Source organism: Asterias rubens, chromosome 8 (assembly GCF_902459465.1).
Source record: "Asterias rubens chromosome 8, eAstRub1.3, whole genome shotgun sequence".
NCBI lineage: Eukaryota > Metazoa > Echinodermata > Asteroidea > Forcipulatida > Asteriidae > Asterias > Asterias rubens.
Window position 1 is genome coordinate 8105427 of NC_047069.1, and position 27617 is coordinate 8133043.

At 36.3% G+C, this 27617-nt stretch overlaps 3 protein-coding genes across 3 annotated transcripts; 1 reads left to right on the plus strand and 2 right to left on the minus strand.

Annotated features, from left to right (window-relative positions):
- Positions 1-3810: 3810 nt before the first annotated feature.
- LOC117293647 (cytochrome c oxidase assembly factor 5-like) lies at positions 3811-6841 on the minus strand. The gene is made up of 3 exons (XM_033776030.1): positions 6643-6841; positions 5628-5726; positions 3811-5510 (listed from the first exon to the last, which is right to left on the minus strand). Exons 1-3 carry the CDS (start codon positions 6742-6744, stop codon positions 5469-5471), a joined length of 243 nt encoding a protein of 80 aa, XP_033631921.1. The 5' UTR covers positions 6745-6841; the 3' UTR covers positions 3811-5468.
- Positions 6842-7090: 249 nt separating this feature from the next.
- On the plus strand, positions 7091-14097 carry LOC117294074 (protein unc-50 homolog). Its single transcript, XM_033776593.1, has 8 exons — positions 7091-7266; positions 7916-8157; positions 8325-8350; positions 8605-8670; positions 9424-9544; positions 10178-10317; positions 10647-10748; positions 11237-14097. The coding sequence occupies exons 2-8, from the start codon at positions 7949-7951 to the stop codon at positions 11374-11376; spliced, it is 804 nt and encodes a 267-aa protein (XP_033632484.1). The 5' UTR covers positions 7091-7266; positions 7916-7948; the 3' UTR covers positions 11377-14097.
- Positions 14098-14760: 663 nt separating this feature from the next.
- LOC117294075 (short coiled-coil protein B-like) lies at positions 14761-26943 on the minus strand. Its single transcript, XM_033776594.1, has 5 exons — positions 26833-26943; positions 24850-24980; positions 24263-24418; positions 22703-22841; positions 14761-20541 (listed from the first exon to the last, which is right to left on the minus strand). Exons 2-5 carry the CDS (start codon positions 24935-24937, stop codon positions 20508-20510), a joined length of 417 nt encoding a protein of 138 aa, XP_033632485.1. The 5' UTR covers positions 24938-24980; positions 26833-26943; the 3' UTR covers positions 14761-20507.
- Between the last annotated feature and the right edge of the window lie 674 nt (positions 26944-27617).

A 27617-nucleotide genomic window follows, 5' to 3' on the forward strand; every position in this document is an offset into this window, starting at 1 on the left:
TGTTTTCACTGCAATCGAAATTAAAAATTACAACATATCAATGATAACAAATTCCTTTAAGGTTTAATTAAAAGCAAGGCTGCCACTGAAAATTGATCGTATCCCATTATAAAGACGTAGAAAAACCTATATTGTTTTGCATGCCGTAGTTGTCATTTAAAAAGGTTTGTTAAAATATTGTTAAAAATTATGCGAAGATAAACATAATTATAAATGCTTCTTATTAACAGGTACTTTTGTTTTAATGAAAGTTCGCCCAAACAAGGCTTAAAGCCACTCTTTTTGTATATTGGGCTACAAAAAAGAACAGTTATTTAATGTTAAAAGAACTCAGGGGAGCAGAAGGTGGGAATTGATATTCCTCTTAAAACAGTCTAGATTATATAGGATGGAGGGAAACATGCACCAGGCAAGGAATTTAAAGAGATGCAGTAACTGGAATGAAGCTGTTGGAATGGCTCATTGTACTCTTCACATATACCACATTAAAATGTTTGTATTCTAGTACTACTATTCCTAATACTAAAAACGAAGAAACTGGGAAACTGCCTCAATTGTGCGGTCTAAGAAGGTACGCACTTAGTATACAAAAAGAAGGGAATTGATATTCCTCTTAAAACAGTCTAGGTTATAGGATGGAGGGAAACATGCACCGGGCAAGGAATTTAAAGAGATGCAGTATTAACTGGAATGAAGCTGTTGGAATGGCTCATTGTACTCTTCACAGATACCACATTAAAATGTTTGTATTCTAGTACTACTATTCCTAATACTAAAAACGAAGAAACTGAGAAACTGCCTCAATTGTGCGGTCTAAGAAGGTACGAACTTAGTATACAAAAAGAAAACAATTAGCCGACTCTAAATGAATTAAACTATTGCCAAAAAGTGAGAACAAACAACTTACATTTTCTGGACGTTTTGCAGATGCCGTCAATTCCAAACCTGCGAGATGTGCGAAATGATGAATCATAAAGCGTTCTCACTTTCTTTTATTCACCTTTCCTCAACTTCTCGAACTACGTCATACTTTTTGTCCGCAAGACTGTCCAAACAATAATTACGTAAGGTTCGTTCTATTTTGGTTCAACCGCCATCCCGAGATGGGAACCGAGTGATCCAAGGTTACCTTTAGGCTCAGAGTTAACAGTGAAAGCAAACACAGTGGAGGAGTGAAGCCATCGTTCCAGGCAAACAGTATTCGTTTGACACGCCCTCTTTGGGCATTCTTAAAGTTTGTTACTGTTTATCGGTCCTTCAGTTTGAATATTTAGAAACTAATGTTTCTTGACTAGTTTTACAAATATATTTTCTTACAAAATATCTACTAAGTAATATTTGACCTGTATGATACCTTTGGTTTACAACATTGTCAAAGTTCTCACAACATTCAGAAGCTAATGCAAAATTGTTCTAATAATCGTTGCCATGGCAGCCAAACAACTTAGCAACCAACAACAAGCGAGCTGTTAAATAGTAAAACATAATCCTGTGCAAACATATGCCACCCGGGTTGTTCAAACACCTGGAAATAGAATTTTGCTTCTTTCAAACATAAGAGTATATGCTTACGAACAATAAAACAATTTGTTTAGTAATTGTTTGTCACGATTTATATGTTTAAAAAATATATAAAGTTGTTTGGGGGGCTGACTCCACCTACCCCTTTTGTGACGTCAATCGAGGCAGACTTTGCCTGCAATACGTATAGTAAACACACGTGCAAAGTACATGTACGTCCAAGTCGTGAGTTGGTACATTTCAAAAAGTGTTTTTCTGCATTCAGCAGCAATACACCTGGTCGGCATTGCCGGAAAAAACAATTTATTTTTATTTTTGAAACGTACAAACTCACGACTTGGTCCGTACATGTACTTTGCAATTGTGTTTACTCTACGGGTCGGGGTCTACTCTTAAATTTGTAAATAACATAAGAACTGATTTGTTAAAACCTTAGTTAACTGTTTATTCACATTCCACTCATCAAAACACATATATGAACACATATATGAACACATATATAAGCCACAATATGAACCAATGGCATAAACAATCAAGCAGTACGAATTAATGTATAAAAATCGAAGTTTTGCGTCTGGTCCTTTCTCTATGATTGAACAATAACAAAATATAATGTTGTTTTTGGCTTAATTTCAGTCTAGAAGCTTGCTGGGTATGAAGTTCATGCTTCTTTTATGTGAAATATGTTCATATGAAATGAAGTCATATTTCGACACAACAAAATCTGGCACCCCCCCCCCCAAAAAAAAAAAGGGGGAAAAAGCGACATCTGTTCAATCGATAACGAATAAAGAACAATGTATTTTAAAAGTGCTGAACTGCGTGCATGGTTTTCACTTTTCTCTCCTGACCCACAAAAAGGATAAAAAATCCCAAAGGTAAAAGTTTCTCATGTACACTGGTAGGCCTATGACCAAAACAACATGGACACTGTAGCCATTTTTTTGTCAGCTCTATACCCAGTCTAACCAGTCACGGCCATGAAATATGCAATGATGTTCACAGACTAGACGAACAAACTGACCATAGAGGTTCTCCAAGAATTTCACAAAGATCCCAAATATACAAAAAAAGGGAAACCGGATCTGGAAAGTCATTTTGAAAGAGAACAATTATCCGCTAAAGAGACTAAAGAAAAGACGAGCAAATCGACCATGGGTTCTCAAAGAAGTGAGCAAAGATCCAGAAAATAGATAAACACTAATGGAAACAGGATCTAACTTCATTTTGTATTATGTTCGTTATTATTGTTTTATATTATTATGTGCATTATTGTTGGAAACTTAGCAACAAGTATGTCTCAAACAGAAAACATCATTTTCGCAGAACGGTTTGGTAGATTTTTACAAGTCTTTCCAGCTTGTTTCAGCGTCATTCACATAGACTAAAGAAAAGACGAACAAACCGACCGTGGGTTATCCAAGAAGTGCACACAGATCCAGTCAAAAAAAATGGAAACCGGATCTAACGTCATTTTGTATTGTGCATTGTGCATTGTTCTTTTCCATAAAAAGGAAGAGTTGAATTACCAATCTTGCATAATTGCGCGCTGAATTATGGTTTCTATGCTAAACATCAAAACTTTGTTTTTGTTGGAAACACCAATGACGTGTGACAACTTGCTTAGTTTAAGTCAAAAAATAACAGATAATTGGGTTGCTTTTTACTGTTTTGACCAATCACCATCTGTGACCAACTCTATAAAGCTGCTAAGCAGATAATAGGCCTATACTGCTTAATAGCAAATTTAAATGGGTACCATTTGCAATAATGTAAACTTTGGAATTTGGGCTCAGTGGTAAAAAGTTTCTAATAAGCAAGTTTTGTATGAATAGCAGGTTTTCATACTTACAGGCTTGATAAAATTGGGCTCACAGGTGATCATGTTTTGAACCAGGCGTAAAACTCTTGCCACAGTAATATCAAACACAAACAATCACCAGGCAACGCCTTTTGAGTGACCTTATTGATTGGTAACATCTCTGTGTTCACTTTCCACAATGGTAACAGGCCGTACCAGTCACCCCACCAACGTTCTGAATAAAATTGAACCCAGCGAAAATGTCCATCTTCCACATAACTTCCTTATTATCTGGGGTGGGGTGGGGTGGGGTGGGGGCGACGGCGAAGTTATATGGTATGTCAGGCATGGGCCCGGGAAAAAAAGTACAAACATTTTCTTTCCATTGAGTACAAATCCTGACCTAAAGTGAAGTAGTTTTCAAGAAAGAAGTATACATGTATTTCCACGAATTTGATTTCGAAACCTCAGATTTAGAAATGTGACAAGGGTGTTTTTTCTTTCATTATTATCTCGCAACTTCGACGACCAATTGAGCTAAACTTTTCACATGTTTATATTGTTAGATGCATATTGTTAGATACACCAAGTGAGAAGACTGGTCTTGGACAATTACTGATCAGATAGTGTCCAGTGTCTCCAAGTAGAAAACTGAAACACCCACAAATTTACTTATAATGTTTTACGGTGCAGTACTCATCATGACAATCAAGACGATTATATTAAATCAAAGAAGTTGAGAAGTACCTAGCAAGGAGGTATGGCCTGCAAAACAATCAACTGAACTCAGGAACCGAACAAGCAAAAGATGGCAACAAAACAGAAGATGGTGAGAAAAATAAACTAACTTGCCTGGCAACAGACAGTGAAGGATAGAGTGAAATGGATAATTTGTGAAGGGGCTTTTCTCCTGCAGTGGATTGAAATAGGCTAGAAAGACAGACAGACTCATCATGGCTCTGTGTGGATTTGTAATAAATAATAGTAATGCATCTTACTGACCAAGAGCGGGCGCTTTTCTAACCATAACCCAAAGCCATCCGTTCAAACGAACTCTCCTCAACACAAACAGTACAGGTTTGTCGTTTTCCCAGCAAAACAACAAATAAATTGCATGAATTAACGTATTTACGAATGCTGGTGTTGAATAAAATTAGCGGTCACTTTTGGTTTTATTTATGGACGGCAGGAAGAGGAAGATTGTTCAATGGAGGGGAAGGGATATCTAGAGTCCTAGAGAATAATACGACTATAAGGCCTAGTTATGTCAATAATAAAAGATGACATTTTTTAAAATTTTATTCACTATGGATTTATTCAAGAATTCCATCTACAAATTTACCCTTTTGGGTCCAGAAATTTTAGAATGTTTACCAACAACAATGGCATCTAAACCATGTAATGGACAGTTTTAAAAGTAGGATGAAATAATAATATGCATGCAGTTAAATCTAGGACATTTTTTTGGTAAAAGTAGTCACAGACCAGTATCTTCACTTGTTTCAAACATGCCTAAAATAACAAACTTGGGAACAAATGGACTCAATTGGTCATCAAAGTTGCAAGAAAGTAAATTAATGAAAACTACCATATTGTTACACAGAAAACGTGTACTTTCAGATGTCACGGAAAGGTCAATCCCTTTATCAGATTAACATTTTGGGGGCGTATAATTACCTCTTTCTGTAAAACTACATTACACCATGCCACATATTGAGCACCAAATGCCTCTAATCGAAAATATAGTATATTACAGTATAATCAAATAAAGCCTTGCATAATCCACTACATCGGTGATTTTAAAAAATCATAAAAGGAAAAGTATGTCTGAACATCTTATTTTTTACAAAATCTCAAATAAATCTTGTCGACAACAAACCACAATCTGATAAAATCATTCCTAAACTGGCTGGATCTTGAATACGCTCCACGTTGTGGTGTGATGCTGGAGACAGACGGTCAAGCTATGCTGATCAGGTCGTCGTATTGTCTCTACTCCCTTCCCCAATAACACTAATATCACATCAGTGTGTCTTTTGGTTGGCCACACAATTCCTCGAGGCTTTGCGCTCTGAGTTTGGACATAGTCAGCAAAATTATTGTCCAAAAGTCAATTCACATATTGTACAAATGCTCTGTCTGTCGATCAGTATCCTTTCCTCCCTCGAAATCGTGTCCTTGTGTCCAACTGGGAAACAAAAATACAAAATTGAGGAATGTATGAAACAAAATGAAAACAAAAATTGTACTTTAGTTGTTTGTATTTTACATATTGAACTAAATTACTCAAATAATATTGACTTACTAGAGATCGCTTGCATTCAAAGAATGACACCTGAAGTGCCCGGCAGTGGTTGTCAACATTTTCTCCTTTTTGTAGACATTCTTTGGGCGTCTTCTTATCCTTTAAAATCAATCAAATGTTTTGAAACAGTTTTTAGGTCAAAAGTTATTAATAATATTAATGTAAACAATACTGTTGTCTGAAAGTGACAATACCCCAAAACTCACATTTTGAAACATGATTTTGTTCTCCATGTAACTAGAAAAGGTGTAATTTTCTAAATTCCAAGAGTAAGACCTACGTAAAGTATTTGGTATTACAAGTTAAGTGCCATATTACATAAACTACTTCTTCAATTCAAGTTCTTGTTCTGCTTCTTCTTTTTAATTTAAATTGTGCATTTTTATTTTACTGCTTGATTGTGACCTTCTTCTTCCTTTCACTTCGAGTGCTGCTTCAATAACTGAAGATTTAAACCGCACTGCGGCTGGGCGCACACATCGAACCATGAAGCAAGGCCCCAATAACAAAGTTGCCAAGGGCAATGCTCAACGCCTCAAGTCATGGATTGCATGATCAAATTTAGAGACTAGTGTTGAACTTAAAATTAATGGATAATCTTCCGGACGTCGCCACCAATTTATCCGCCGTTAATTAACTCCAAAACCACTGAATTTTTTTCTTACCTGAGAAGAAGGGTTACCGCATATATACATCCAGAAAAAAAAAAATAAAAAAAAAGGCCGCAAGTTGGTGGCAAGGACGTAAAATTTATAAAAAAAAAAAAAAAAAAAAATATATATATATATATATGATTATTTGATTGGCTGTTATTTTCCCGCTTCTTTCTGGATCCTTTCCTTAATAATCCATTTCCCCCTCTCTTTTTCTATAAATGGATATGTATTTGTTTGTACTTGTTTTATGCCTCTGAAGAAGGTCCGCATTGGATCGAAAGATAAGGCCATCTACCCTATTCATTATAATATTTATATATGATTATTTATGATATAAAATAAAACAAACTTGAACTTACAATTCTTACGCAAGCACTCGCCAGAAGACAAGCTTTGAGATCCTCTCGAACACCAGCGCATGGTCGTTTCGACTCTTCCTTATCTTCAAAGTATTTCGGCATTTTTGATGAAAATCACTCACGCAGTTCACAAAGTACAATTTAACTCAGCACATAACGTTTGCACACAATTCACGAAGTACCCAAAAAATTACCATGGGCGCGGCCATCTTGAAATCTAATTATATTTTTACAGAAATGTTTCTTCAACACTTTTGTACAAAATATTTCACTTAAATGTCATTAAATAATACAAAATAATAATTGTGTATATAATTTTGCATCAAAACGTAATTTTTGTGGTTTTGGTGATATATTACGAACATTTAAGTTTACAGTAAGCGGGCGAGGTTGCAACATGGGAAAAAGTTTCAACTACACGTACACGAAAAATACGTACACACACGAACTACATCTAACATAACAATCGACGTCGAGAAATTGTTTACCCAAAATTATGTTACTTCAAAAACATTATGTAAACAGTGTAACAGTGTAGTTGTAAACTTGTACTAGAACTGCGTTAAATTGCCTTCATTTTGATCGGAGACACATGCTGAGGGAGGTTATTTTGACGCTATTTTGGTGAGTTTTGCTGTGTGTTTGTATTACATTGATATGTACTGCATCTATTTCGTGATAAACAAGAGGAAGCGGCAATATTGAATGAGATGAAATTAATCAAAACTGACAATCAGCCTAGTCAATGCTATTTAGTATTTCTGCTTAATGGTAATGTAGTTTTTTCTTGGGTTTTTATACACTTTTCTTTTGTCAGACTTTTGTTTAACAAAAGTATGATGATACAAATCAATACGTATTTAGTTATATTACGTGTATAGGCCTATTATATGATTTTTCAAATGTTTATGTTACAAATACAATACATTTATACAAGTTATTTGTTTGGTTTCAATGTTCATTTTAAATTACTAATTACTACATGTATGATTATGAGTCTATGGCAATATACAAACATTGACTGGACATGTCATGGGATGGGGGGGATGCGTTGCTAGACTGGACTAAACTTGTTCTTGTTGGGCTATGTCTGTATTCTCCGCTGATGACGAGTGACTGATAGTTAGTCTGATGATAGTGACAAGTCAACCTTCAATTTCACAAGTCAAGTTTTTGGCATTTCCTAATAAATATAGGTTACATATAAGAGTGCAAAAGTGACATGAATCAGTATTTTTGCTACTTTTATTAAGTCTCTTATTATTCTTTGCAGAGCTGAGTCAGTCGATCAAGAAACACATTTAAGATGCTGTCATCTGTCATCATCGCCAAAAGCTCGCCCCCGACAAGCCCCAATGGGTCCCGACCTACCAGCCCCAACCCCATGCTCGACAATAGACACACAGCCCAGGCAAAACGCCGTAAATTCATGCGGCGGCTTGTTATGTTTCGCCAGATGGACTTTGAGTTTGCTTTGTGGCAAATGGTATACCTCCTTGTTGCACCACAGAAAGTGTAAGTTTGAAATAAAGGAATGGAATGGTACTGAGGAATAGCAAGGACACCAAGGCGTTTCTCATTTGTAAAGAGCACCTCTGATTAGAAGTGGTTTGCCTTTTTTATTCAGTCTCGTTGAAAATTTAAGTTACTAAATAATAATTTTGCTTTTATCTTCATTTCAGATACCGTAATTTCCAGTACAGGAAACGTAAGTAGGCCCAAAACACACAGCCCTTTAATATATAAAACTGTGTTTTGTTACTGCACGATAAACTTTTTGAATTTGTCAATATTTGGAAGTGGTTGGGTCTTTTTGAAGCAAATCTTGTAACACAACAGATGCAGGACAAATCAAGATATAACTCGACTGAATTTGTTTGAATATAGCCTGCACGCTTTGCCTATATACTTATTTCTTAAAACCCGTCATAACATTGGGTACATTTTCTTTCCATTTAACAGAAACCAAGGATCAGTGGGCGAGAGACGACCCTGCCTTTCTTGTTCTTCTTAGCATCTGCTTATGCGGTAAGGACTAAGAACTCTTTTCCCGTGTCAGTTGTTGATTAAAATTGGCTCAAACTTAACTGGATATGAGTTGACATTAGAAGTGACTAATGACACATGTATTTTCTGAAATAAATTATCTTTTCAGAATGGATCAAACCAAAAAATCCAACTGTATAGAGCATGCAGTTGGTGCTCTATATTGGGCATGGTGTCTTTGAATACATGTGCTTGGTATTTGGGAATTCGTTAGAGGAATTTAGTTTGGGGTGGGGGCAAGCCATTGTTGGAGGGGGTACTTCTGTACAAGAGAAAAAATAGTGTGTTGTTTAAAGTACACGTATACCCTCTGCGCCCCCCCCCCCCCCTCCCCAGTTTGGGTATGGTTTACTACAGAGTTGAAGTCTTTTGACTGAGGTCTCTATACATATTAACCCTAATGCTCATTGAAAACATGTTCCACTGAGCTGACCTTCTGTTTGTCAACACAAGTTGTGTATGGTGGCACGACTGTGCTCAGCACCAATTGTTTACAAGTACACACTACATGTACATGCAGGCTTACATTATCTATCATTCATTCAAACTAATGTATAATGGATGATACTGTACTAAATGGTCTGACAGTAGGAAGGTTTAAAACAAATTACAAGTAATGCTGATATTCATACATGTCCTTCTTGAGGAGTAAGTTACAACATTTCGTATGAATTGGAAGTCAACCTGTGCAGAAGGCCTAAGTAATTATTGTTTTGACAATTTTATTTTATCCAGCCTCATCAGTGGGATTTGCCATAGTGTTAAGGCTCGGGGTTGTAGGCTTCTTCAAGTTTCTCCTGTGGGTGGTATTTGTGGACTGCATTGGCGTTGGACTACTGGTTGCAACTGTACTTTGGTAAGCATAATTTATAGTCAACTCCAACAGGATAGCCGGGACTGGCCAAGTTTTCTCTTTTAACACGAATGTTGTTAAAGGTAAAGAAGCACCAAATAATATTTGTCAATATTATAGACTTCAAAATGTACTCTTTATAATAAAGTGGACCCTCTCTATAAGGAGTGTTGACTGTACACTTCTTTGTATGAATCCAAATGACAAGCTTTATTTACATTCACCAGATAGCCTAGTCAGTTTATCATAATCACAGGGTCATGCTAAACTTCTTTATATGATCCATACATGTAGGTTGCAAAATACAGGAAATATTGGAATTAAAGTTCGTGTAAAAATGCAAAGACTTAATCTAATCCAACAGTCAATTATACATTTGTGTAGTGAAACTTTCCTGAAAGGCGATTGTGTCATCACAAACCGCTGTGATCTTGATGAAAAGATATAAACCAATTTTGTATTGTATATGTATATTGTATTGTATTGATTGCCCATAATCTTTTTAACAGAAACTTCTGGAAAGTTGTAACTATTTGAAATCACGTATTTCACAATTGGATTTCTTTTGGGTGCTGTTTAGACCATTATTACAGTCATCAGTTTTCAATGGCTTCATTCATTACTCTATCATTGCAGGCTTGTTGCCAACAAGTATCTGCGAGTCACAGGGACAAACTCACAGGACGTGGAGTGGGGGTTTGCATTTGATGTACACCTCAACGCCTTCTTTCCTGTTCTCATTATTCTACACGTAGTTCAGCTCATTCTGTATATTCGTGAGTATAGCATCATCAACTAGCCTAGCATCAACGACACAATTCTAAATATTATCCAGTGAATACATGTGGGCCCTATAGCTTAGCAAAATGCCTCACAGAATGTACCATTTGCAACTCAAAAATCACCGATTTGTTACTCAATATTGCCGTTTAGTGTGCACAAAACAAGTTTAATCTAAATATGTTGCTATGCCAACTAGCTGGACGAAATTGTTTCCTGTTATCCAATGATTGATGAAAACCAAACTTCTTGTAAAAAAAAGTCAAAGTCTTCTTAATTGTGTGAGATCTCTCTTAACGATCTTCTCGTTTTCTCTCATGAATAGCTGTAATTAGTTATGACAACTTCCTGTCTACATTGATCGGCAACACGCTGTGGCTGATTGCAATCACATACTACATCTATGTCACCTTTCTGGGATACAGTGGTAAGTTTTAGGGCACGTCAATACCAGTTCCAAATATATGTGCATGTATGTTCGGTTTTGTACATGTACTTGTTCACAAAACAGAACAGTCACCTACCTACATGTAGCTAAATCAACTCCAGAGTTAGACTTACGCTTAGTCATGAAGTGGAATGAATCTTATACATTGTATTAAAACCTTGGACAAATATACTGCCCCTTTAAGTTTCATTCTGTTTTACTCTTATCACAATCATCAACTATGAGTGCATGAATGTTTGCTTTTATATGTATATGGTCACCTACCTAACAGATTCCAATACAACCAAATGTTTCAGTTCATTTAAAGGGCCTTGAGTGTTTCAGGCGGACTTAGGCATTCCATAAGTTTATGCTATTATTTCTCCGACTTCAACTTGTACTAGCAGAAAGTAGAATTTCCTTCCCTTCTTTTATGCAAGGAATTTGCACGTCCTAATTTTGATATCTGTTTTTGATTGTCATTACAGCTTTACCGTTCCTGAGGCGTACAGTGGTCCTTCTCTACCCACCCTCTCTTGTACTGCTGGGCCTGTTTGGGATTTCACTGATTATCAATTGGAATATTTCTAACACTGTCATGACATTTTACCAGTACAGAGTGATCTAGTTGCAACACTATAATGGTCCATCAACTCAACTCAGTAACGGCACATTTATCAAGTTACTCCCGGGACCAGGGCTTGGTTTCACAAAGAGTTAGGAGTAGTCTTAGGAGGTATTATAAAGTTAAGGCTAGTCCTAAGTTAGGATGAGAAACTCGTTCTAACTCGAGACAAGACTAGTCTTAACTCTTTGTGAAATCCACCCCAGATCTGATATATAATAAGATTGCCATCAATTTTCTTCTTTATGGTTTTGCAAAACGCAGTGCAGTTGATTTTCTGAGATTCTAAAGCAGACACGAGTGTCAAGTTTTAAGGGTGAATTCCTTTATACAGCAGACTTTGTTAACACAGGCTTCAATGAGTAGAATCAAAGATGGCTATTTATGGTGTACAGATGCAGCTATCATATTGGCTATCCTTTTATGAATGCACAAACAAACAATAAAACTATTGTTGGTCTATTTGTTTGAACCAATGCCTTGGCTTTGGCTTAGGCTTAGACTCCATTATGAAGCACCATGATGAACGGCTTCTGAAATACTGACAGAGCTTTAGCCAAAGATGGTTTGAAAAACTGCTTCACTATCATGGAGAATAGTTGCTGCCCTCACTTGGTAGGCTTATCCATGAGGAAATTATTTGCTTTAACTAAGAAATCAATGTTAAAACAATAATTCATTGTTACTATTACTTTGGAGTTTTGTTCGTAACTGTAGGATAAATTGTAAATAATTGTACAGTATTTTTTGTAGAAAGTTTTTGAAACTTTACAAAAAAAAAGTTTCCATTAATCTTTTATACTTTTCATTTATTTAAAAACAAAAGGCTTGTGGTTCGTTATATGAGTCACAATTAATTCTAAATGCAATGCAAATAACATGTTATGTAGCCTCACTACAAAACTCCAGTTTCAGTTACTCGTAGAGTCAAGCATTTTTTTTCAATGTTTATTTACACAAAACTTATAAGACATAGTCCAGGCCTGGAATATCATCCCATAGAGGGCAAGGTCATTTTCATTTCGCAAAGGAACCTCCATTGGAAAGTCTTAAATTCTATGGGAAACTATTAAAGGGCACAAAGGAAAACGGAGTTAACTACACAAGTAATTCCAGGCCAGACATTCTTTGTTATCTTTTAAGGAATCTGGATGTGTTCCTCTTTTTTCGGTCATAACATCATTTTATTTTCATAACTTTGAAGCATTATCTGTTTGAACCGTTCTTGTGCAACTTTGCTTTGTGCAACAAGTAAATTAAAATGCAGGAGTTTCACATTTTTATGTTGATTTGTGGATTAATTTATGATTTTGAGTAAATCATTGACTTTAAACAAAGTTTCCATTTATTTCTTCAGATACAAAATTTTTTAAGATTGATAAAGACTGTCTCATTTCACTTATCAGTATTTTGGTTTTCATACCCAACTTCAATTTATGACATTCATCAGGTCACCTTCCTTCCTCCATTCAGTGTTTGCACCCTGAGTGCAAAGTTTTTTAACATTGCCTATATTTTTTATCATAGAGGTTAACAGAGGACAAGGGTGGTTCTTGAATACAGGTGTTAATCAGTTATTATACATGAGGCAAAGAAAGCAGCATTCAGATTGCACATAAGTGAAGGGAAGTCTTCATTTGAACTGCATCTAGTTTTACTTGAACCCTGTACAATTGTATAAAAAAAAGGGTGAACCTTAAACTGTACATTGTCAAAGGCAGCTGTATATCAAGTTCATACGGCGTATACTTATACACCTGTACATAGTGTTTCTCCACTCTTGAACACCAACAAATGTCTTTGCCCCCAAAACAAACATGTCTGCTTAAGCACAATAAGATGCTAAGCACAACAAAATTATGCTTATCAAAAGTTACCAGCCAAACTAACATGCCACATATACCATTGGCGACTGATACTCTGCTCAGTTTTGCTTTAGCAGAGAGAAATTGTCAAAGCAATATTTTCTGCTTACTCCATGAAATTTGGCCTTGATGTTTTTAAGAGCTGAATTTCAGCTTTCATTCTTATAATCTTATCTCGAGAGCAATTAAGTTAGACATTCAATACCTTGAAGATAAACATAGAGACACGTAGGTGTTATGCTTCAGGTTGTAATTACACAATGTGACAATATCACCCGGGGACTACAGTACGTGTGTTATTGTAAAGAAACTCACTACAAGTCATAGGTTACCTGCGTCTGAAATGACATGAAATGCAGATTGATCGGAGGTGCGAGAAAAGGTTAATTTAATATCAAAATGTGTATCGATATCGAGTCTTAAATTTCAGTGATGGGTATACCATTGAATTGTAACAACTGTGGAACGATGAAACACAATCAAATAGAAGAGGGGGGGAAATTGAGTAATTGCAATTAACTTGATGGTGTCAGGTAGATGGTTTTGAAGTGATTTTTTTTTTCACAGGTGCATCTCAACAAGCACCAAAAAACAACTAAGTACAGCTTGTCATGAGCCTGGATCTTCCCTTCGACGGGACGGCCACTACTTCCTCTGATTTTTCCATAAACCATTAGAAATAGGAGCGAAAACAATCTTTGGAAGCTATCCTCAATCAGGAAAACATTAGACAAAATCACAGTCCATGCTGTTAGGATCCAAGTTATTTCTCAGTCAATAGTATTTTTGGTTATATAGGACTGTGTACAGGAGTTTGTCATCTGAAACGCAGGAATAAGTCAATACCTATTGAAGAAAACGAAGAGAGTGACTTGTTCTTTGATTTTTGTGCTCTCCATTTCATGTTTTCAGTTCCATTAGTTCTTTGGGAAAACTTGAATTGAACAATGAACTTTTAAGTGGAACAGAACCTGAGACATTCCTTATTTCATTCTTCATTAAGAGACACTCCTTTCTATTGACCATTTAATACCATTCAATATGGTTCTGAATGTTCATGATAGCCTGTAAGATGATAGCATTTAGTAAAGGCATCTCAGAGTGCCATTATAAACCAGGCAGGATAGTTGGTCCATGGGAAAAAAACAGGAATTATATCATTACAAGTACAAGGGCTGACCAATGTACACATGGTGTAGGCTTTAATATACATTTCAGGCTTAATCACAATTTTTCAGGTTTTACCCAAGGCAAAACAAATCGGGAATCAGACTACTTAATATACATGTATCAGGAGGAACACCATGACTGTATAACGCATTGACTGTGGTTGAATGGTTTCAAAATGGTTCAGTCAACTTGCTGGGAAAATATTACCATGGAGGTTTTTAAAGTTGATACTTCTCCTCTTTTTGCTATCAACAAATTCTTAAGTCAATGGAAAGGAGGTCAATTTAAAGGGGGCACAAGGGTTTGGATGTTAGGCAATCAAATGTGGCACTTCTCAAAACAAACTTGTTAATTTTACATTGATTTTTGTTTATTAATTCACAGCCACAATTTATTTGTAGACACTGTCATTACTTGCATGATTATGGCAAGACTTAAAAACAAAAAAATAACCTTATAAAATGAAGATTACTTTTTAGAGATAAACATGAAAGCCTACTTTAAATAGAGACTCTACATTATTTGTACAGGAGATTTCTTTTTGCTTAACTCCACATTTAATACAGTTACACATTGAATTATTTAGGTGTTACGGGATTTAAGCGAAATAATTTATAAGGCAGTGTCTATGCAGGTTTCTCTCTAGAATCATATGAAATAGTCATTTCTTCAAGATGATAAATTATACAATCAACCCACAGGAATATATTCAGAAAAACACTGTTCAAAAAGCTCTCAGGCAATCAAGCCCACTAAGCACATTAACACTCTTGCTTAGCGGAGGTAAGTGCCAGCCAAGATACAATGTAAAGTACAATTTTTGTTGTTGGTTCCCTGCAAAGTTTTGCTTAGCAAATCAATTTCTGCAAAACAGCTTAGTGAAATTTAATGCTGAGCATAGAACAGTGCTTATAAACAGTGGGTTATCAGCCAAGCAGCATGTTAAGTACATCTTTTGGTGTTGGTACCCTTCTAAGTTTTGCTCAGCAAAATAATATATGCTAAACTCTCATCAGAGAAATTCGTGCTCAACACACAAATTTGCTTACAAACTGACATGATGTAGAATTGATGATGATGAAGACACCCATGAAGTTACCTATTCATTTAAAAGTTACTATATATTATTATCGTAATGCTAACCAAGCATCTGTGCTTAAAGCTGTGCCCTGTAAAGCACATGAATCTTGGAGCTGTAAGCGCAGAACTATGCGGTTAAGTGGAAACATGATATTGGGCCATAGTGTGATATGCACATGTAATTGTGATTAGTAGGCCTACAAGTATTAACTTTGATGGTAAAGGCAGTAGTATACAGATATAATTATATTTGGTTTTTAACATTTTACTGATGTTTGTAAGCATACATTGGTTGTGCTCAAATGTTGCGTTTTAAGCAGCTCTGTGAAAATGGGCCCAACTTTAAAGGAGAAAAGGGAAGGACAAATTCAAATGCCTGGCAAAACCCACATGTGATCTTAATAGTAGCTGGTGGGTTTGTTTTGTTTAGGAAAGCACCGAACGTCCAGTGCTTATCAAACGGTCAGCAAGCTAAATACCATGTCTATAAGCACCATGTTTTCTTTTACCGGAATTCTGCAAACTTTGCTGAGCAGAAAATGTAAGCAAAAAAGTCTGCTTAGGCCGGTTTTGCATCACACTGCTTACCAAAGAATTGTGGGTTTATGGTGCCCTTAATAATAATGTGGACTCCTATAAGCCGTGCATCATGGCCAGGCTTAAGCACAGAATCCACAGCTAGCAGCACCATGTAATTCCCCCCCCCCCCCCCCCGGTGTTAAGACACATGAATTAATCACAGTTATTGACAGTTTGCCTAATTACTGTGTTGATTGGGTAAATTACAATGGATACTCCATGAAGAAAAACCTAAACAAAATATAACGAGAAAATTAACACATAATATTCACTATCAACTTATTATATTAATGAAAAACTATACTTCTTTCTTTGCCTGGGCTATTACTGAAATCAACACTTGTCAGCAATGGAGCACCTAACCAAGGCGATTCTAAAATGAGATATGATTAGGTTGCTGCCTTGGGTTTGATTTGTACATAGGTCTGAAGAGAACTGTTTTTCATTCGGACAGGAAGCATTCAATGAGAAGGACGTCTACAAGTTTAAATAAGACTGCTGGATGACTGTTCTGACTTTTTTTTTTTCAATGTACAAAAACAATAATATTTTTTAATACAAAAATTGTAAAGTAACTAAGAATTAAAAAAAATGCAGCGAAAAACAGTTTCCTGGGCATTTCCTAAATGCTTTATAAAAAACAAAAGAATACATTAGACTAAATTTGGTAGGGTTGATATGTGCTTTCTGAATAGACACTTTATCACACTGTATTTGTTGTAGAATGTGGACGAAATTTCTTGGTACTTCAAAATTCCTAATACACTGTAATTATAATCTTCAATTACACTATATCCATCCTGAAGAAAAAGTCTGATTTTTCTTTTATTTTTACTTCAAAGGTTAGGTAGGGTATACATGTACCAATGATTATCGCCCCCAATGTTAATGACCATCAATGTAATTGTTAAGGCTGCAGCTTTTGATGGTGTACAACTTTTGAGGAACAAAGGCCTTCAAAGGAGTGTGTGCATTGGCGGATATCGGCGCAATATAATACATGTACTTTGATTATCTTTATTCAAAAACATTTCTTTCTGAGAAACATTTCTGCATGAAATGCTTCTCAGATTGTGCATTCCCATTTCAGATTGTTCTTCCCGTCTGGACATGACCGCTCAGATTTTCTGCGTTATCTTGAAATAGCGAGTTAGTTTTATTGTATATCTATATTTAAATAGAAGTAAACAAAAAATGGAACAGTTAAAAAAGCCAAAGGTATACTTTGCCTTAAAAAAAAAAAAAAAAACTAACCACAAACTTTTCATAATTTATCTTCTGAAAGAAAAAACTTGTTTAACTTGTCATCAGAGAGGGTGGTCCAGATGTGGCCAGATTAAAAAAAAAAAATATTGATATCTGTAATCTTTTATTCCTAATAATAAATTAAACTGCCCATGAACTTATCACCACACTTTGCTTTTGTATCAATGTTCACTGTTAGGTTACAATACAAGCAAAGAGAGGAGGATGAAATGCAGACTTATCGACATTACTTTAGACTTAAAGATAAAAAGGCGCCCCTAGCTCCGCCCAAGTGCCCCCTCGAATTGCCACGCTTACAATTTCCTTCCCAGAGTTCACCTTCCTTAAGGAAATTTCAAGACGCCCCATGAAAAGAATTGCAAGTTCAAGGGTTCCTAATACGTGTAGGAGATGCAAACTACTTGGCTCCATTGATGGATGTTCATCTAACAATGTGGCCCATCATGTGAGATTAATCAGTATTGAGTCAAACAGGACTGATACTCCACCTGTTGGATGAGGAGCTCTAAAAGGGTCCACCAACCATAAAGATAGGATTTGAACTGCCTCTAGCTACCGGGCAATCTTGGTGGTCTAATTGGTATGACACTGCTCTATCGTGGGTTCGAATCCCAACCGAGTAATATCTCTGTGATTTTTTGTTTCCCCAAAACTCGTGGAAAAACTGAGTTGATGTACAATATATATGAGTAAACCATAATGAATAGGACTTAAAGGTTTTAAACAGGATTGGTAGAGCTGACAAAATAGTTGCAGACAGTTCATTTTTATAGTTTTTGTTTTGTGTGCATGTTGTTGTTTTCTTTAGTCATCAGCTTTTCAAAGATGATGACTGCATGAATAGGGGGCAGTATATGATCTTGTGTACCTCTTGTGGATAACTTAGAATAAAGTAAAGCAGTAACTGATGCAGAACTTCTTTGTTTGAAAACAAATCCTTTTGATTTTGAATGATAGTTAACCCAAATATTACAAATTCCTAAGTTAGCTCATAAACCCTGCACAGACCCGTAACTTCTTCATAAAGCCAAACACGCTGAATTCATTAAATGTCTTATTACTATTGATAACAATGTACAGAGAAAAAATAATACTACTATTTAAAGAGTCAAATTATTGCACAACATATACAAATATCGGGGTTAAAAAACAATTGTGGTCCGTTATCAACGAAGATGTGAAGCTTAAAACTTTTCAAGATTCAGGGTTGGATCTGTCCAAAAAGTAAAAATACAACGACTTCTAAGATGTTAATAGTGAAACACGTTTGGAATTTTAAAAAGTGAATTTATACTATTGGGATTCAAATTCTTGCAGACTTGACCTTGAAGGTGTATTACACTACAGCACTTGGTTTTCTACACTGTACACATAGTTAAATAACTGTGATTACACTACATTATACTCTACAACGGCTGTATTGCCATTCACACTGAGATGTGAGAACATGCTGGAAATTGTACATGTTAATGGGGGAGTAGGGCATTGAGTAGATATACCCCCATTGGGAGAATAATTATGACATGTTGACTGAACAGCCAAGTGAGTGCTTTTATGTGTAAAACATCCATAGAACAGCGTCAGCAACTGGTTTATTTGTGCACGTGGCATTTTTCTGTTTGGAAAATGGGGCTATGACACTGTAGATGCATTGTATACCCCCATCAGGAAAATATGGTTGCAATAGTTGCTTATCCCAATTGGAGCCGAGAAATTGTCAGCAACTAGTTTATGCACAACATTTCGTTAAGCTTTATGTACATGTATCTTGAGAATGCTCATACTGAGACGACTAAAGCCAATCTATTGTTACAATGTGTTTAAGCCATTGCAAAACACTTCGAGTGATTTCCTTGTAATGCTTTTTGTATCTTAGTATGTATGCACGTACATGTACACGTACATGTATGTGTTAAAGCTACAGGACACTTGCGACAAAGATGATATGGAGAGTGAGGTTGAATTTTATTTAAACAAGGGGTACCATGGGTATAGTTTCGCTGCATTTTGTATGTACATGGAAACCACCTACGATTGTTTGCCTTCTACTGATGTGCATGTACACGTTCATAGCAAAAAAACAGTGTACTGTGTTCATAAACACTTACCGGTACTAAATCTCCCCAAAAAAAAGACCTTAGCATGTGAGACTGGAATTGAACAGCCATCTTCCTAAATACACAGAAAGATAAGTTTTACAGTACATTGTACATGTTGTACTACGTTGCATCTGCAGGGATTATGCGCTACATAATGAGCTTTATGCAAGCAACATGTTGTTAAAGTCGTCTAAGTTTACACCAATGTTAAACCTTTGTCATGCTGGATGCATCAGCATTTCTTAATAATAACACCTTGCAAGATTACAGGTTTGACATAACAGAGGATCAATGTGGGTAATCTTACTGTTATTAAAGTGTTAATCATGATCAAGCATTTCACCTGGTCTACTCGCGTCCTAACTTTAAACTACACTGGCAGTCAGTAACAAGCTTTAGTTGGTATATTTTGGTTTTGAGAAGTAGGCAACACATAATTAGTTTATATGCTTCTGCATTAAAGACTACTTTACTCGTACGACTGTACATCGGCATGCCTATCATGGTAGCAGTGCACTACACTCGCTGGTTGCAAACATTTGGATTCCTACAGATACAATGAATGGTTTATATTACGCAGCTTTTCTCTTGATCTGTGACCCTTTATTTATTTAAATTTGTTGGCGGGTTTATTGACCATCACCTGACCCAGCCAGTTCTATCCCCAATTCATTCGGTCCTTCAGCTTTTAACACGCATGACTGAAAAAATGTAAGCAAATTGGACCACACAAGTTATGCTAAATAGACATTCAAATAAGCTAGTACGCATTTTGCATAATTGTCACATGCATCATGACGCCATGACGCGCCAAGACGCATGTTTTCGTTAAGGATACTTTCTCAATAAAAACGACAGTAAGATTTTGTTTTTTGCCAACGAACTGGGGAGAGAGATTTGCGCACGAGAACTCCACCATGTGGTATGAGCAGAATTACCGAAGCGTCTTTTTTTGGTGCTAAGAATGCGACGAGTAGCAACGACGACGTGGCAGTTCTACACATGGTACCTCTCCAGTTGGTTGGGACTGTTCTGCAAGAACAGTGAACACACACACACACACATGATGAACGACTCACTTCTCCGTCTTCTTTCCCTTACTACCAGACCTGGTGTACAGAAATAGACACACATCCATGAATTATTTATAACATGTCTTCTGCAATCCTGATGTTTCATAGAATTTGTCAAATGTACTCATAAAGAGTCTGAAAATAATACTACATAAAAATTACATAATAATTAATGATTAATGTAGGCCTAAACTACAATCCTAACTATCAACCAATACATTTAAAGGACAATTGAAAAAAAAGTATATTCTAAAGATTTTCTAAGGGACAGGGTATGAATTATATGAATAAATTAGAAACATTAATATGCATAATAACTATATCATTATATAGAGTAGAGTACAAGATTTGAAGAGTGGTTAAATCCATTTAAGGGGGTGTGTAATTTGCATAAACAGTGGACATTACATACTTGTAGTACATGTACTGTACACTAGTCCTAATGTACACTACACTCAACTGGATTTATCCCCTCCTCATTGCTTTGAGTGTGTACAGAAAACTATGTGCATTCACACCACACTACTAGGTTAAATGAGAGTTTAAACGCAATCATCAATTTCAACAATAAGACAACAGTCAATCTGTCAATCGATCAATCAATATGTGTATGAATGTGCAAAGAGAATACTAATTCTCTTCACTTCTTTGAGAATGGCAAATAATATGAGCATTATGATGTCAATCAACTGGTTATTGGTTAAATGATACTTCATATACAGTGTGCAATGCAATATCAATGATTTATCAACAAAACTAAATGCAGTGTGTGCATGTTGACATGCAAAAACATCAATCAATCAACCAATCAATCAATCAATCAATATGCAATCAATGTACATGTGTATGTACCAATGTGGGATGAGAATATCCCTTCACTGATTTGAGTGTTTGTACCATGTTCATGTACACACGTGTACACTCCACTGGGTTAAATTAGAGCCTATTTGCAAAATGAATTATCAACAAAAAACAAAGAAGTTTCAAGAAAAATCAGTCAATCAATCAATCAATCAATACAATAGACAATTTCAACAATATTAATCAAGCAATCAATCAATAGGCAATCAATATGTGTACCATATACGGTACACACCACTGGGTAAAATGAGAGTCTAAATGCAACATCAATAAATTATTGGCAAACCCAAAGCACTTTCAATCAATAGTCAATCAATCAATCAATATGCAATTTCAACAATATTAATCAAGCAATCAATCAATTGGCAATCAATATGTGTACCATGTAAGGTACACTCCACTGGGTAAAATGAGAGTCTAAATGCAACATCAATAAATTATTGGCAAACCCAAAGCACTTGCAATCAATAATCAATCAATATTCAATCCAATTTGTCAACAGACTTAAAGGAACAAACAAAGAGAAAGATAACATACATACATGCATAATGAACAGTTTATGAATCAGGCACTGTACATGTACAGTAGTCATACATGTAGGAATGAAAATACACATAATATGACAGCAAACAATTCAAGAATATGACAAAGTACACTACATGAATGACATTATGCAGGACAGCCAAATCAAACAATGCATGACTGAATCTCATATTTGTCACATTATCATAAAAAGCAAATTATTTTACATCTGAATAAAAATACAAGTATCAGATATAGTATACAAGTCTAAGACACACGCATTTCAGACATTGTAATAGAATTACCAATCATGTCACAGTAATGCATTTAAAACATGGTAGGTACACATTGACAAGTTTGACTGAAAAGAAATACAAATTTATAAAGATTGGCATAGACTCTAGTAAGCATTCAAAAGTAAAAGTGCAATAGAAACAACAGGCAATCACAACAAAATCTAAAATCCTTGACAACAAAACCAAATAAGATAAAAAAAAAACACACATTGAAAGAGACACCATGGATGGCATGATTAACAAAATGTTTGCCATCATTGTGTTAAAATTTAGCTCAGAGGTGTTTTTTCTCCTAAATGGTCTAGGCATGACTTTGCTGGACTTGAATTGCACATGGACAAAACAGTGCAACAGAGTATGGGATCTAAGTTGACTACATCAATCTACAACAACTTTGTCAATTTGGTGAATTTTGTTCTGTATGGTAGGGATGTGGATGATGATCTTTAGAATGTTAGAGCACAGGTTTTATCTGTGATTGGAGTCCTACTTCTAACAGTTCAGAAACGAATACTCACTTCTTCTTGCTTTTTGGTGACGTGGACTGGAAAACACTGGACGCTGACATGAGATTCTCAATGTACTGGCCTAGGACTTGGTTCTCTGACTTCAGCTTCAGGTTTTCCTCCTTCACTTTGTCAACTCTGGTGGACAAATCTGATGTGCAGATAAGGAATTGAGAGAAAATTGTTAGCCTTTGTTATATATAGTATCTGAGAATATTGAAGTTGGAATATTGTAGTGATGGAATGATGTAGTACACTATACAAATATTGACTGCTTCCAATGCTACATGTATGGTTAAAACTACAACTCCCGAGCTGATCTCCGGAGCATTCTATTCGGAACAGCCGGGAATCACAGAGGGAGTCGGAGTTTAAATCCATATCATGAGTAAAAGCAGTCAATATTTGTTTTATAACACCCCATCAGACTGTTTATCATCCTCGTACACGTACTGTTCGTACGCGCCTTTCAGGTACACAGCTGCACAACTGATTGGGTTCAAGGTGGGTAAAAAAGCGTCTGGGTACTGCATGCCGTGTGATAGTCGTCGGACTATCAAACGGCAAACGATGCCATGCACTATCACAGAGCCGCCGTTTCAAGCAAAATTAAGACATGTCATGTGACGCGCTCTAAACCAATTAAAAGGTAGAATATTTGTAAGGCGTGTTATTATACGCATAATGAATGTTTATGAGTGCAATGGTGCGAATATGTTCATGAGTTGAAAGATGGAATGTTCTATTCAACGAGGCGGAGCCGAGTTGAATGGAACATTCCAGCTTTCAACGAATGAACATATTCGCACCATTGCACGAATGAAAAACATTCATTATTTGTTTTATATAACATCCAAGTAGAACTTTGTCATTTTGATTGAAAGAAACAACTTTCAAAACAAGCAATTTCAACTGTAGAAGCCGAATGCTAGTAATTTTACTATGCCTTCTTGCAGTAACACCTGCTGCGTTACCAAAGACACGCGCACGCAGTGATGTTTTTACTCAGCTTTTTCGTTCCATCCGAAAAGTACCATTGCACGCTGGCAGCGTGCCAGCGTGCAATGGTACTTTTCGGATGGAACGAACAAGCACGGCGAGTGACTCAGCGTGCAATGGTACTTTTATTTGCTATCACGTGACGGACAATCCTCCAATCAAATGGCAAGGATCTGCTTGGGTGTTATATAAATACAAATATTGACTGCTTCAAGTGCTGTGATTTAAACTGCAACTCAAGAGGTGTATTCTAGAAAGGGGAATAGCACTAGTAAAAAGCAATCAATATTTGTTTTGCAACACACCATCAATTATTGTCTCTAGACGTCAAAGTAACATGAAGCTACTTCTGTGGGTATAGTACATGGTAGAGTGGTTGCTATGGTCTATTAAATTGATTGCTACATGTAATGTACAATTAAAAACGAAGATCAAGGCCAAAAAAAACGTTTGTATGAAATCTACAAGGGGTTGTCGTACCTGCCTATGATTCGAATTTGCAGTATTCAAAGATGGATTTTAGTAGATAAATATTGTTTTTATGTGAATGCATCTTTACGGAACGGAACGTACCGTCCAGTGTGTTCTGTAGCTCCAGTACTTGGCAAGTAAGTCTTGCCTTCTCTTCAGCATCCTCGCTGTCATCAGGGGAGCAGTCCAAACTTGTGCTACGCATTGCTAGATCCCCAGTGCTACTGTCTGTGCTCATTGGCCTAGGTGAAACAACACCTGGTGGCAGGAGATTATAAACATAAACATACAATCAAAGTAGGGGTATCATACTGCAGGCTTTCTGTTTCATACGGATGAGCGTACCAACATACATGTAACAGCCTGAAGTAATGTAATGTGATAAAACAGTCTGGGCCCAATTTCATGACTCTGCTTACCACCAAAGTCTGCGCTTCAAATCACCATTCTCCGCTAGCGAGCAAGCGCCAACAATTTACAAATTTTTCTTCTTGTTATGCTCTGATTATTATTATTAATTAATAATACACATATGCTCTGATTATTATTATTAATTAATAATACACATGTAAGTAACTTAGTAAGAGCATTGGGAATCTTTATCCAGAAAATGGAGGATCTGGCATTTTTTCCTAAGGAAGAATGAAGTTCAACCAACTATTAAAATTTATGAAGTTAAAAAACCTTACCTCTATCGTCGTGATCTATGCCACCAAATGCACCGATGTCACCATCCGTTGAGCTGGGTGTGGATGGAGACACTATAGCAGTACTCATTTCTGGGGGTAAGTCAATTCTAGGTGATTTGTCTTAGTCAACCCTGCATGTGAAACAAATGAAAACGACAAATTAGAAAATGAACCAGAGGGAGAAGCACAGCGTGAGCCTGTTTACACGGCAGTGCTGCAGTGCGTGTGCGCCATATTATGTGTGAACGGCAGGCATTGTAAACGGACAACGCACACGCACTGCCTCATAAAACCCCTTTCACAGAATGGTTTAGTCCAACTCGGCCGCGGCTCGGCAGTTTGTCAATCCAATAGGCTGGTACCTGCGGTTCAGCGCCTGGTGACCAAAAAATAAAGCGTTTGCAAAGCGCTGAGACAGGTTCAAAATATAACCCTGGAAATTCGCTCCGGGAATTGATCATGTTTATCTTTACAAAAATGTCTCAATGGAGTTTTGAGTGTTCGTTAGACATTGAGGATTAAGCTTGTGCCCTTAGCATTTGTGGCATGATTTTTGAAAGTGGTAAAAATTTGACAAATCTGGTGACTTGCTGTCCAAATTATACATGATGGACAAGATTGTCGTTTGCCGCTCGAGATAATCTCGTACTGTAACCCTCCGACCTGGCTGCCATTGGGAGGAAGGTTACGTTATCGCAACTAGGGGGTAGGGCCAAGATTATTCTATATGAGGGAAAGCGCTCTATGTTGTCCATGTTCTACAACTACACATGTACCTACAAGCTACATGAAAAAGCAAGATGGCGGCCGACTGCTTTGCTGCTAAGACTAAGAAAATAAGAGAAACAATAATCATGAGAAAAGTATTTAATTTTTATAACTGAAAATTTACTTAAAACTTATGAAAATTATCTTTACGCTAAAACCTTACATTACAGTTCTAAGCCCCTTTTGTGGATTTTAAATGTCTATTGGAGGAGTTGACGGCACCAAGCGAGTTGAATGATGGCGAGTTGGTAGCAGGTATGTATATGAAGTAGTGTAGGAGGACACGTCATGACTGAAGTGAATCATGTGTAAATGTTCTTTAAAAGCAATCGCACAACATCGACAAACAGAACTGTCCAAAGGCCAACACTTTGAGTATCACAACTTATTATAAAATAACAAATCAGTGAAAATTTAGGCTCAATTGGTCATTGGAGTCGGGTAAAAATAAGGGCAAAAACCCCAAAATCCTCATGTTTCGTCGTGTCATGACATGTGTTTAAAATAAATCTGTTAGTGTTATTCTTGATATATTGAGAATTGCTCATTTTTTTTATATTTTCTCAAAGAGTAATGCATTGGATAATGTGGTGGCGATTTTTCCTATTTGTAAATCTGTGAACTTTAAATTTTTGTTCTGTTCAGAAAGTGTCCAAATCCAATGGCTTTTTAAAAATTGTGTAAATATTATAATTATGTGATGTAAAATAGTTTTCCTTTCAAAATAAGGGAGTATAGTAGTAGTATAGACAGTAGACCATATCAATATAATAATCTGCGCTCGCAACTGACAACTGTGTTACAGGGTTTCAGTTTTAATTTTATCTTTCCAAATTGAGTGAATCATCATATGCAAATGACACACCAGTCACTCATGCCAGTCGTCATTGCCAGTCAGTCACTGATCGATGATGATCTGAATCCACCGCCAACAAATGCCTCCCCTTGCATGCATACATGACATTTGACAATTATTTGAGATACGTACGCGATATTTCCAAGATTTTTCAGGTTACAACCAGGAAAAAGCCATCTAAGTCTAGAATTGACTCTTGTTTTGCGAGTCGGTCTCAGCGTTCCACTCTCAGTCTCAGAAAAGAAAAAATTGTCCGGAAAATGGGCATGCGTTTTGATAAATAATTAACTGTAAAAAAAGGAGCCATTAAAACCACAACATTACCTATCACTGAAACTAACAAACGAAGTAATCATTACCTGAACAATTTATGTATGTTTCCTCCGCGGTAGAACATCAAATACATGAGAATAATGATGTTATTTTTCCACCGGGTTTCGGAAAATTTTCACAGAACGACGGCCATCTTGTTTTTTAATCGCACTGAATTGTGGGAATGGTTGGTTAAACTGGCTCCTCGAGCATGCGCAGTGTGTCGCTAGAGAGAACCGCGCCCAGATGCGGCGAGAGAGCGCAAGGAGTCTTTTATTTTTCGTAATGAATCAGGAGACACTTATTATAGCATAGTGGTTAGTTAATTGATTCAAAGAGTGGATGCTTGAGAGAAGGACATTGTTTTACGGAGAAATTTTGCTGGTTCTCTACTTCAGCGACAAACAAAGAAACAAAAACATCTGAGCTGTGGATTAATGAGTTTCATACTTTTCAATAATTATTTTTGACCAATTTCGGAAAACAACCTGTAGGCCTAGGTCTAAATTGACTTATAAAACAAATATTTTGATACAAAAACCAGTCTACGACCATAAAGCCTGGCTAGGGAGGTGCATATTGGCAACAGTTATTCTTATCCATAATAATGATTTAAAGTAATGGAAAACATAAATAAACTGCCAAGGATCCACATAAAGACAGGGTAATCCGTATAATTTTCAAAGACCAGTATCCTCACTGGTGATAAAAATCATATGCATTAAATTAAATAACAAACCCGCTGAAATGTATAAATCTTTCTGGTCATCGAAGTTGCAAGAAAACACTCAACACCCTCTTTGTTGCACAAACGAGTTGTCTCACATTACAC

Bases quoted from the DNA above. Each gene is read 5' to 3' on its own strand.
- LOC117293647 (XM_033776030.1), bottom strand. From the start codon at position 6,744: ATGCCGAAATACTTTGAAGATAAGGAAGAGTCGAAACGACCATGCGCT. The intron at 5,727-6,642 runs GTAAGTTCAAGT...TTGATTTTAAAG, and splicing joins CGAGTGCTTGCGTAAGAATT to GATAAGAAGACGCCCAAAGA. The intron at 5,511-5,627 runs GTAAGTCAATAT...TTTGTTTCCCAG, and splicing joins TTGAATGCAAGCGATCTCTA to TTGGACACAAGGACACGATT.
- LOC117294074 (XM_033776593.1), top strand. From the start codon at position 7,949: ATGCTGTCATCTGTCATCATCGCCAAAAGCTCGCCCCCGACAAGCCCC. The intron at 8,351-8,604 runs GTAAGTAGGCCC...TCCATTTAACAG, and splicing joins TAATTTCCAGTACAGGAAAC to AAACCAAGGATCAGTGGGCG. The intron at 10,749-11,236 runs GTAAGTTTTAGG...TTGTCATTACAG, and splicing joins CACCTTTCTGGGATACAGTG to CTTTACCGTTCCTGAGGCGT.
- LOC117294075 (XM_033776594.1), bottom strand. From the start codon at position 24,937: ATGAGTACTGCTATAGTGTCTCCATCCACACCCAGCTCAACGGATGGT. The intron at 22,842-24,262 runs GTACGTTCCGTT...TCTGCACATCAG, and splicing joins GCTACAGAACACACTGGACG to ATTTGTCCACCAGAGTTGAC. The intron at 20,542-22,702 runs GTGAGTATTCGT...TCTGTACACCAG, and splicing joins TCACCAAAAAGCAAGAAGAA to GTCTGGTAGTAAGGGAAAGA.